This window comes from Myodes glareolus, chromosome 13 (assembly GCF_982192425.1).
Source record: "Myodes glareolus chromosome 13, mMyoGla1.1, whole genome shotgun sequence".
In the NCBI taxonomy this organism is placed as follows: Eukaryota; Metazoa; Chordata; class Mammalia; order Rodentia; family Cricetidae; genus Myodes; species Myodes glareolus.
In genome coordinates this window covers 11,807,430-11,819,311 of record NC_142038.1, presented here as the reverse complement: position 1 = coordinate 11,819,311, position 11,882 = coordinate 11,807,430, and the positions used below count along the sequence as shown (strand labels likewise).

General features: G+C 43.7%; 1 protein-coding gene and 1 long non-coding RNA gene across 3 annotated transcripts; one reads left to right on the top strand and one right to left on the bottom strand.

The window, feature by feature from the left end:
• Positions 1–939: 939 nt before the first annotated feature.
• LOC146891868 (uncharacterized) lies at positions 940–4,030 on the bottom strand. Of its 2 annotated transcripts, XR_015734674.1 has the most exons (4): positions 3,884–4,030; positions 2,311–2,416; positions 1,701–1,784; positions 940–1,365 (listed from the first exon to the last, which is right to left on the bottom strand). It is a non-coding gene; the product is annotated as an uncharacterized LOC146891868 (long non-coding RNA). The 2 variants fall into 2 exon arrangements; XR_014996897.1 differs by lacking the exons at positions 940–1,365; positions 1,701–1,784 and having other exon boundaries at positions 2,127–2,416.
• Positions 4,031–4,033: 3 nt separating this feature from the next.
• On the top strand, positions 4,034–10,017 carry Ier3ip1 (immediate early response 3 interacting protein 1). Its single transcript, XM_048419004.2, has 3 exons — positions 4,034–4,208; positions 9,008–9,109; positions 9,818–10,017. Exons 1-3 carry the CDS (start codon positions 4,118–4,120, stop codon positions 9,871–9,873), a joined length of 249 nt encoding a protein of 82 aa, XP_048274961.1. The 5' UTR covers positions 4,034–4,117; the 3' UTR covers positions 9,874–10,017.
• The last annotated feature ends 1,865 nt before the right edge of the window (positions 10,018–11,882 follow it).

Below are 11,882 nucleotides of genomic sequence, written 5' to 3'. Positions count from 1 at the left end.
CCTTGGTACCCACATAAAAGCTGGGCATGGCTGCCTGTGCCTGCAACCTCAGCGCTGGAGGCGGAGACAAATGGATCTGGGAGCTCTCTGGCTGGCCAGCCTAGCTGAGCTTCAGGTTCAGCAAGAGTCTGCATCAAGGGAATGAGTCAAGGAATGATAGGAAGACATTCAGTCTCCTCCTCTGGGTTTAGCACCATAAGCCTGGGCATCTGTACCTGCATACTCATGTACACACGCCACACATACACATCTCTCTCTCTCTCTCTCTCTCACACACACACACACATACCACATATACATATCACACACACACCACATATATATATCACACACACACCACATATACACATCACACACACACATACGCACCCTTTGCACTACAATGCTGATTAAATTTCAGCATACATTTTGGAAAGAACATTCAAACCACAGTGTTTATTAAAGTAAAAAATAACCGGATCTACTGCTGGATTGTATGCAGGATGTAAAAGTGAAAGAGAGACCCAGGAACAGTCCTAGAATTTTCCTTTCAGCTGTGGAATTCACTCATACATACTCTATTTTTCAAAGATTCGCTTATTTTTATTTTGTGTGTATGGGTAGTTTTGCCTGCATGGATATTGGTGCGACGCATATATGCAGTTCCAGAATCGGCCAGAAGAGGGTGCTGGATCCTTTGGAACTGGAGTTATAGACGCTAGTGGCCTTGGGTATGATCTGAACCAAAACCGGTCCTTTGCAGGAATAGTTAAATGTTCTTAACCACTGAGCTATCTCTCAAGCCCTATCCTTTTTTTTTTCCTAATATTGCTGTAAACAATTTTATTTTTTTTTATTTTTTTTTTTAGTAAATTTTATTAAATTATAAAAGTTTCCATTTCCGCCCCCCTCCCAACACCCTCCCACTCCCCCCACTCCCCCCCTCCTTCCCCTCCGTCCCCCAGGGCAGTCAGGGTTTCCTGCCCTGTGGGAAGCTGCAGCTCCCTCCCCCTCCCTCCAGGTCCAGGAAGGCGAGCGTCCAAACAGACTGGATCCCCAAAATCCAGCATATGCAGAGGAAACAGGTCCCAGTGTCATAGTCAATGGCTTTTCAGAAAGACCCCGGGCCAGCCACAGTCAGAGAATCCGGCCAAATTCCGAGAATCTGGCTAGATCACGTCCTCGTTCAGTCCCAGTCCGACTGGCCCTGGTAAATTCTCATCAGATCCGTTCCCTTGTATCAGTGGGTGATAGCATCCCTCGCAGTACTGATTTCGTCTTTCATGTTCCTCCTCCTTCCGCTCCCCCTCCGGACCTCGGGGGGCTCAATCCGTTGCTCCAATGTGGGCCTCCGACTGCATAGCCGTCCTTCGCCAGCCGAAGGATCTATGGTGATAAGCAAAATATACATCAGTATGGTCATGGGCCACGGCCAATTCAGGCACCCTCTCCTCTGTCCAGAGAGCAATCTGGGGGATTTCTCCTTGGACCTGGGATCCCATATATAATCAAGTCTCCTGTAAACCCTAAAATGGCTCCCTTAGTTGAAATATATTCTTCCCTGATCCCATATTCATCCTACCTCCCTCCCCCCCCATCCCCGGCCACCAAGCTTTCCCCGTTCCTCCCCTACTCCCTTCTCTCTAGCCCTCTCCCCCTCCATCGACCCTCCCACCCCCCCATGCACCCGAGGTTACCTGGGACTCTTGTCTATTTCCTACCTCCTGGAGGATAGCTAAATAATCTTCATCAGGTTCATCTTCTTATTTAGCTTCTCTAGGATCACGAATAATAGGCTGAAAGACCTTTAATTATGGTTAGAATCCACTTATGAGTGAATACATACCGTGTTCCTCTTTTTGGGTCTGGCTTACCTCACTCAGTAAAGCGTTTTCTATTTCCATCCATTTGCATGCAAAATTCAAGATGTCATTGTTTTTAACTGCCGAGTAAAACTCTAATGTATATATGTTCCACACCTTTTTTAACCATTCTTCTATTGAGGGGCACCTAGGTTGTTTCCATGTTCTGGTCAAGCCCTATCCTTACACACTCTTGTTTTCTCTTGCAGGAAGAAACTAACTGATTATAGAAGGCCCTAATTCCTTGATTCTTAAGAAGCAAATAAAAACACTGACTCCAAATCAGTAGTTATAAGTTATATAGCATATATAGTATATACTATATAAAGTTATTATAGTAAGATGTCATATGATAACAAACTGTTATCATACTATTGTCTCTTTGCCCAGAGAGAAAACCCCAAACAAACGAAACACCCTGAAGGAAATGGAAAGTCATCACTGTCTGACTTTGTAAAGACAGTTTCACCTCCAGCAGGAATATCTGATAGGGTGGTGAGCATGAGTCCATAAAACCTCTCAAACGTCCATCCGAAGTACAGCACCAGACCACAATCAGTTTAAAACTCTCAGCCCTCAAAGATAAAAAACAAAAACAAAAACATTCTTTTAGTTTCTTTTCTGTTGTTCTTTGAGAGACTTTTAGTTATTTGTTGTTTATTTATTTATTTTGTTATTTTTGAGACAGGGTTTCTCAGTGTAGCCCTGGCTGTCCTAGAACTACTCTGTAGACCAGGCTGGCCTCGAACTCAGAGACCTGCCTGCCTCTGCCCAAGGGCTGAGATTAAAGACTTGCACCAACAAAAGTTATAAAGCTCCTTGCAGAGCTTTATAAATTGTAACAACTTGAGCTGGGTATGGTGGCATAAGCCTTTGAAGTCAGCACTAAGAAGGCAGAAGCAGGTAGATTTCTGTGGGTTCTAGACCAGCCTGGTCTACACAGAGAATGCCAGCCCAGCTACTGGTAGACAGTGAGGCCCTGTCCCTAAATAAGTAAATGAACTGAAATATCTACTTTATACATACGTGTGTGTGTGTGTGTGTGTGTGTGTGTGTGATACAATTTCTAGGATTTTGAATTTCTTTGAAAATAAAGCAACAATTGTCTTTGTTGTTTGTTTCTCGAGACAGGGTTTCTCTGTGTAGCTCTGGCTGCTCTGACCTCTCTGTATACAAGGTCCCCCTGCCTCTGCCTCCTGACTGCTGGGATTAAAGGCGGGCACCACCACCGCCCAGTGCAACGGTTCTTTTACAGGATATAATCTGCTGTTAGCAGTTTAGGCTACAAACCTGGAATTTTGAGAAATAATAAATCAAATAACACAGCAGCAGAACGTGTATACTACCTTCCAAGTTGATTTTGCTAGATTTTTAAAGTGGAAAGGGTCTCAAAGATGACCATCACCTAATTTTATAAAGGAAAGTGGCAGAAGCCCAGAGGAAAGAGCCTAGTTTTTACGGTAGGGCGGCACTGCTCTGGACAGCTCGGATTCAGCTTCCAGTCCGCCCACCCATGGTCCATCACTTCCTGTTTCAGTTAATTTTGTTTTCGTACAACAAAACCCTGGATATACTCATCAAGGAGGACTCGGTCACCATCCTAGGGCTGCAGCCATGAACAGTTAGGGATGTTAATATATACAAGTCTTTTCATGTGGCCGTGGTTGAAAGAGCTCCCTTTCGCTTTCTGTATTATTTATTTTCTGACTAGAGTTTGATCAAGTTTGAACGCTTCTCTGTGAATAATGTCAATAATTTTAAACATTTTGACAGTCTCCATTTTTTCAGGAGTAAAATCTGAACACAAACTTTTCACACAATTCTTAGGAACATTCTTAGGGCAGCTGGGCTCAAGAGATGCACAACACAAGCCTCACGCGTGGTTCACAGACACAGCAAACAAAAAAGCAAAAGTAGGCAGAAAAATTGCTAGAAAAATCTGCTTCAAATATGTTCCTATTATTTTAACTGTATAAAGAACACTTAAATTGCGTGATACTCTACATCTGTTTTCTCAGCCCCTGTCTGTGAAGAATGATTACCGTATCAAGTGTTCCAGACTCCTGTGGCTCACCCCAGGATGCGGTACTCTGTCGCGGACGCGGCATGGGGCGGGGCTCAGCCAAAGGAGGCGGGGCTCAGTCAGAGGGGGCGGAGCTCCTCGGTGAGCGCGGTTTGGGCCGCGCGGGCTCCCGTAGCCGGGCGCGGTGGTGGCGCCACGTCCCGGGCGGTGTCTGGGAAGGAGTCAATAGGCCAGGGAGCTGCTTGGTGAGGCCATGGCCTTCACGCTATATTCCCTGCTGCAGGCGGCCCTGCTGTGCGTGAACGCTATCGCCGTGCTGCACGAGGAGCGCTTCCTCAAGAACAGTGAGTGCCGGGGCGGGGTGGGGCTAGGACTTGGCGGGGCGTCTGGGAGAGGGGCGTCCCCGCGCGGCGAGCCGGGGTAGGTGTATGGGGCCTGGGGCCGGCGGCGGAGGAGCCCCGACTCGTTTCCCCCCGCGTGTTTCGCTCAGACAAATCCTTGCATTTTTGTTGGTGTTGTTACCGATTTTATAGAGGAAAGCTGGCAGAGGAGTTTTGAGTTCAGAGCTGGGAGTGGAGGCGCTTTCAGCGTGCTCGTCGTTGGAATGACTGATGGGGGCAGTAGACGTTGGTGGGAGGTAGGGTTGATGGTGAAAGGAGTTAGCAAGGGCTCCAGCCACCCTTGTTCCAGGTGCACGGCGTGCAGTAAACACGCCCATTGGGTGTATACCATGTGCCAACGACCGTGCTCTAATCGAGGAATACAAATGAAGACACACGCACGCGTTATGGCTTCTTCGTCCTCACAATTAGATCTTCTTGCCAGACTGGTCCAGCTGCTTCTTGCTGTATAGGACAAAACAGACAGGACTACGTGATGTTAGACATTTGTTTCAATATACCAACTGTGTCCTTGGAATCATTGAAACTCAAAGCCACAGGCAAGAATGATGCATTTCATTTATTACTCCGGAAGAGATGAACACGAATATGTGCCAGGCCTCTCTAACAGAAGCAGGTTACACCAATCACCTGCCCTTAAGATGAAGTTTAATCTAATTTAAAATGATTAACAGATGTGCCAAATATTAGAAAGATGTAGGGTCATCTTAGCCTGAGAATCTGAAAAAGGGCCTGAGAAAAGATGTGTCTGACCTGAAGTCTGGTAAATGAGTAAATAGTAACTAGGTGAAAGAAAAGATTGGGGCCACTTTGGAGGCTGAAGCCTTGAATACTGTTACTCTGGTAGGAAAACCAAAGTAGGTGGAAATAGTTGTAACTAAGAACATGCCATGGCCAGGTTTATGTTACTGAGTTCTCTTAGGTGCAGCGTGGAGAAGGGGTGGGAAGGGAAAGGAGTGGATTTGGAAAGGGCCTTCTCACTGATGGCAGGTAGATGAGTACAGCCTTAATACTGGTGTAACCAGTAATCGTGTAGTTGTGTGCAGGATTTGTGTTAGGTGTTTTACGTGTGTGTGTGTGTGTGTGTGTGTGTAGGTGTGTAAGAGAGAGAGAGCGCGTGCAAGAGAGCTTACTGCAGCTCGGTGAGGCAGTTAGAGTTTTTATTCCAGCCTTCAGGTAGGGAATCTAAAGCAGAAAGTGAACTGGTGACTTCTAGGGTCACATGGGTAGAAGAAGGTGACACAGTTAAGCACAGACTCCAGAGTCCATTTCTTTACCACTGGACTACACAGAGAGCTCTTCCTGATCGTGTGACGCGTTGGATTGTGTTCTGACTCCGTGGCACCTGTGGCTGTGACCTTATCTGGAAACACATCTTTGAAAATTTGTAATCAAATTGAGCTCTTCATATGTGGATTAGGTGTTAGGCCTTAGATCTAGTCATCGATATCCTTATAAGGAGAGCAAGATACAGAAGCATACAGATACACCCTTAAAGAAGTGGTCACAGAGGCAGAGATTGGAGTGGCTTGGTTTCAAGCCATGGAACCCTGGAATTCCAGCAACTACCAGACAGATGTTAGAGAAGGCCTGGATGAGATTATCCCTCAGAGTTTCCAGAGGGAACCAGTTCTGCTGGATTTTGGACTTGGCCTCCAAAACTCAGAAAGTGATCTCTATTGTGTTAAGCATTATCTGTGGTCCCTTATTAAGGCAGCCCCGGGAGACTAGCACAGACTAGAAAACAAGGCAGAATGTATTGTTGGGGAGGCTTGCAACTTTAAGGCCAGACAGAGCTACAAAGTGAGTTTAAGGCCACTGGGCAGCTTAGTGAGACCCTGTCTTAGGAAGTAAAAAGATGGCTGGGCATACAGCTCATTGGTAGAGTCCTTGCCTCCTGTGCATAAGCCCTGGGTTCAGTCCCTGCTGCTCCCAGCCACACACACAAAGACCATATCAGATACTAGTGATGAGGGAGAAAAAGATGAAGCCAAAAATTTGTTCTAGCTTCCTGTCTTAAGTCACTGAGTGAAATATCTTTATGGTGTAAGAAATTCAGAGGGAAACTGGATGATGGCGGTAGGTCCAGAGGTGAGACAGTGATGAAATAAGTCTGGACCTGCTCGCTTCGAGATGTGTGTGGGGTGTGCAAATAGATATAGAGTAGCTGGTGGATCGGAGACAGTAGAAATGAGCCAGGGAAGAGGTTGGAATTGAATGTGTTAAGTATAAATGATAAATAAAGCCTTGTGAGGAGACAGAGTTACTAGAGGAAAGGGCTGGAGACATGACTGAGTGGTTAAGAGTACTTGTTGCTTTTACAGAGGACCCAGATACTGTTCTCAGCACCCACATGATGGCTCAGAACTATCTGTAACTCCAGTTCAAGGGGATCCGACATCCTCTTCTGACATCTGCGGGCACGGCACAGACTACACAAGGGCACATTAAAAATAAAGTACTAGAAAGAAAATACAGAATTGATACTCAGAGCTACAAATCTCCTATAGTACGTAATGTTTAAGTGATGCAGAACAGCTTCAGGAAAGCTTAATGGATCAAAACAGAAAACGTGGACACAGTGGAGTTTCATTAAAATGACAGTTTTTGAGCTGAGTGGTGGTGGCACATTCCTTTAATCCCAGCACTCAGGAGGCAGAGGCAGGTAGATCTCTGAGTTCGAGGCCAGCCCAGTCTACAGAGTGAGTTCCAGGACAGCTAGAGCTACATAGAGAAACCCTGCTTTTAAAAACCAACAGTTTTTGAAAAAATGGATGTTACCACAATGGAATATGTCTGGAAAGCTAAGTTATCCCGGCCAGCTGGATGCGAACGGTGGTCCCTGATAAACCTAGGGGAGAGGAATGGAAGAGCAAGAGACACGAGAAATGATGGCAAAACAGTGTTTCTGATCAAGCCGCCCGGTTTATTATATTCTCAGAGGCTGTTATATAGCAAACGGACAAGGGCGGGAGGGAAGGGGTATCAGGTCTGCTGGAATTCAGGCCTGGAGACATCCCAGGCTGATAAAAAAAATTACTGAGGGTCTGTGATTGTTGCCTAACAAAGGAAAATGCTAGTGTTTTCTAAAAGCCTGGTGCCTGCAGGTCTCTCTAGGCTAATGTCCTAGGTCCAGAATTGCAGGATCCGTTCAACATTTTATCATAGTAACAACAGAAATCACATGACCAACACAATCAGCAGAGGAAAGACATTCAAAAAGTCAGTCCTCTGTTAAATGGTGTTCGTCAAGGGGTCTGGGAATGACTCATAGTGTTTGCTACAAAAGGAAGAGAAGGATTTGATCCCCAGCATGGACATGAATGCCAGGTGTGGCTTGTGCCCATAATCACATTCTGGGGAAGCAGAGATTGGATGGTCACCGGGGCTTGCTGGACAGTTACTCTAGTGCAGTCTGCAAACTACAGGTTCATTGAGAGAATCTGTCTCAAAGACAAATAAGGTGGGTGGTGTTTAGGGGGACGCCAAACTTTAACCTCTAGCCTATGCATACACATGCACATACACATACACACACACATGCACACACACATGCACATACACATGCACACAAAATGAAAAGTAATGTTTATCAAACTAGAAATAGGAAATTTCTCAAGCAGCCATACATCTAAGAAAATGTCTCAGCTATTAGCATGCTTGCTGGTGAAAGTCTGGATGCTTTCCCTGACCTTGTCACTGAGTTCTGAGTTTAAAGAAAATGTAAAGGGATTGAAACAGTGAGATCCTGAGAGTGTGGTACTAACAACTGTGATGGAGCGCACTGTGAAAGCAAAACCACTGACGCCCTTGAGAGCTGAAGGGCCAGAAGCAAACCCTCAGCCAGACTTTGTGTGTGTGTGTCGGGGGGGGGGGGGAATCAACTTCTTTGTGAAGTTGAATTTGAGATTGGTTTCATGCCACAACAGGGCAAAAATGCAGACAGCCATTATTTAACTGTTATGTCAACCCAATAAGAGCTGATGAGGTGTGAGTTTCCTGACGCTTGGGCTCTCTAGTGTATATGATAGACTTGTTCTTCATCTTTCCATTTAGAGGTTAGCATGCCGGGAATTAATTAACTCTGTAGTCATGTGAGAGTAAAGTGGACCTGAAATGAGGACAAGAGAAGGACGAATCGCTGAAATGAGGACAGGTCTTTAGAAGAAAGGAACAAAAAGAGAACTGGTAGATAAAGGGTGAAATGACGGAGGAGGTGACTCATTTACAGAGAATGGCTCAGAATGCAAAAATGAAGAACGATCAAGGAGAATGGGAAACTATGTGCTCCAAAGGCGTGCCCAGACCACATGTTAAAATTTCCCACGTGATTCCTGGCTACTGTGTTTTCCTGTTGATACTTTATTAGATGATATAACTTTTTAATTGTGTTAGTAATTATTCGCCCTAGCATATTTTCAGTTCTATGCTGAGAAAGGGTCCTTTGATCATTTTAAAGAAAAAAATAAGCAAGTTGTAACAGTAGCCGTTCTCGGTGACTTGAACACCATGGGATTGTTTGGACTGTAGATTATTTTACAAACTCAAAGTGGAAAGAAGAGAATATGATTGTTGCCACTATCAAAAGAGGGGAAAAAACTATTGAACTCAATATCTTACTCTAAAATGTATGACTTTATACTTTGTCTTTACAGGACTCAAACTAATCTTTTAAGAGATAATAATGAGGAAATAAGACAGCACGTAATACATTTAACTCAACTAATCTTCCTCTTGTACAGTTGGCTGGGGAACAGACCAGGGAATTGGCGGATTCGGAGAGGAGCCAGGAATTAAATCTCAGCTCATGAACCTGATTCGATCTGTACGAACTGTGATGAGAGGTAAGAAGAAACCTTTAGGTTACAATTGTGTGTTACAATTTAAGTAGCAAAGCTTTGAGAGTGAGAACTATTGGGTTCTCATTTGTAGTGGGAACTCTTTCTTCTTTAACCTGGGTTTACTGCTTGAAGGTTGCTGGTCTCTTCCATTGCATCTGATTTCTAGGAGATGGCCTGTTACTAGTGACTTCCACGCTGCAATGTAGAAAGGTTTTGTATCTGGCATTGTATTGGAAAATATTGTGGAGCAATTCAGTCAAAGAGTGCAGGCACCTTGTATTTAAACATTGAGATTAGAGACTTTTCATGTCTTAATCATAACTTGGGATGCATTGTTCGTGAGTTTATTCTTTTTAATGAAACCACAGAACCTTCTTTGCACTGTATTTCTGCTCAAGTGTGCAGCCGTGTGGATCTGCCTGGTCCCCTGTATTCCCAGAGCTGCGCCAGCACCATCCACACCTGTAATCCTGTCCCTTGGGAGGCAGGGAAAGGAAGTTTTGTGAGTTCCAGGCCAGTCTAGAGTACAGAGGAAAATAGCATAAGCTTTATGATAGTGAATTTTTCTATTATTACTATTACATTATGATTATGATGGTGTAGTTTTTAGATACTTCATCCTCCTTGGAAGCTACTTGCTACTGTTTAGCTTTTTTCTATTTTTTTGTTGTTTTCTTTTTATAGTAACAAACTTTTTTTTTTTCCTTGCAGTGCCATTGATAATAGTAAACTCAATTACTATTGTATTGCTTTTGTTATTTGGCTGAACGTCATTGGGAAACCAGAGACTCAGAAGAGACGCCCAGAAGTTACTATTTCCATTGTGACTGGAATAGCCATGTTTTAGCAGGCTCATCCTGCAGTTGACAAAAATGTAAAGTTAACAATAAAACCAGTTTTTATTTACCTGATTTTTCTCAATATTGCACTTGTAGTTTCAGTACAAAGGGGAGCTCATCGGCGGCAGGAACGCTCCAGGACTGCACACACTGCTGCGGTTAAAATGGACAGAGGTTGTTAAAGGGCTGCTGCCTCTGCCTGTTAGATACTGTTCTGTCTCACAGCTCAGGGATGGACTTCGCCCCAAAGTGTTGGAATCCTTTGTTGTTTAGATATGACCTAAGAATAATTAACTTCCTATATAAACTTAAAGAGTTTTTTAAAGGAACAATGACATATAATTGACCAATTAGTAGTTTGGGTAACTTATTTTGATCTCTTTGGTTAATTAGTCTACACCATCTCTGCTATAAAGAAATGTATACATAACTACATATCAGACAATACCCTGATTTCAGGAAGAATTCCAATTCTGTAAATCAGTTGTTTGGTGACTGTGTTTTTAAGTTTCTTTAAAGCTGTTGTTGACCTGAACAGTGAGACCAGAGTATTTAAATATTTTCATTGTTAGACAGTCTTCCCTGTTTACAACGATGATTTGTTTGATAAAAATCAGTATAACTGTTACTTGGCAAAATCAGCCCACACGTTCACAAAGTAAGTGTTGGAGCAGGCTGTTTATCGTGAAGCGCTCATCCTCCCGTGTCTTGGTGGAGTACCATGGTTAAGGTACACTTCTTGGTTGCCATTCTGTCTGTCAGTAGACCATTTATGCTCGATAACTTTTATGTTTTGTTTTTTGGTTTTGTGTCTTTTGTTAATGTCTTGGGCCAACCCTGAGAGGGTCTTTGCTCATCCCATAATACTGCAGTACAGTTTTACATAGGAAGATTTAAACTGCAAGTACTGTATGAAATGTTTCAGTTACAGTATTTCAGAGGAGTGGGATGGCATTTTTCTGTATAGGAAAACTTCCGTAAATTTGACTTTCCAACTCATGCATTTGGTTTGTGCCTTAGTATAAACCTAGTGTTATTAATTTGTTCACGTGTTTAAACTGTTGAATAAATTTGTAATAAAATTAATATTCATAATTTGTGTATTTCTTCAGTGAATTAACTGAATTGCTGATATAAGTCAAGAAGAACCCTCAAATAGCTTTTATGGCTTGAGTTACTTCTAAAGCTGGAGCCTGTGCTGAAGATCTGGTCATCTCTTAATTGGAGAGGACTGGTCTTTCATTTGGACATAAGGGCTGGCAGCTGGACCAGGAAAGAGCATTTGAATGCTTGGCTCCTACAGGGAACTAGCCTACTCAGTACTAGGATGGTCCTGCAGACTAAGAGTTAATAGACCAGTCTTGGTGACTCACACCCAGTTTTATTTTCTAAAAACATCAAAGGTGATTAAATCCAAGTTGGAGCCCCTAGTCAGCTCTTTAAACAGTGATCAATTCAGGGCATTCCTAATCTACGTACTGAGTCATACAAAATTTTTAGAAAGAGACTTTGGTCCTACTCCCCCTGTTCATATAAGACATAACCACGCACCTTCCAATTAATTTAGTTTGGAATATTGTTCAAGGTCACTCTCCTGGGAGCCCGGCAGGACCAGTGTACTGGAGCAAAGCAGTTCTGAGAGCATGAAGCACTGGCTCCAGAACACTTGCTTCTGGAGCCGAGCTCATGATCTAGCTTTGACATCGGTTGGGCCTTGATTTCCCTGGAGTGGATGAGAAACTGCAGTGTCATCTTGAGATTTGCAGGCAAATGGATGGAGCTAGGAAACATTCCTAGTGAGGTAACCCAGAAAGACAGTTATATGTACTCACACATAAGTGGTTTTTAAACGTAAAGCAAAGAAAATCAGCCTACAAATCACAGTCCCAATAGATAACAATGAGGAGTCTAAGAGAGACATACATGGATCTAATCTA

Bases quoted from the DNA above. Each gene is read 5' to 3' on its own strand.
- Ier3ip1 (XM_048419004.2), top strand. From the start codon at position 4,118: ATGGCCTTCACGCTATATTCCCTGCTGCAGGCGGCCCTGCTGTGCGTG. The intron at 4,209-9,007 runs GTGAGTGCCGGG...CCTCTTGTACAG, and splicing joins GGAGCGCTTCCTCAAGAACA to TTGGCTGGGGAACAGACCAG. The intron at 9,110-9,817 runs GTAAGAAGAAAC...TTTTCCTTGCAG, and splicing joins TGTACGAACTGTGATGAGAG to TGCCATTGATAATAGTAAAC.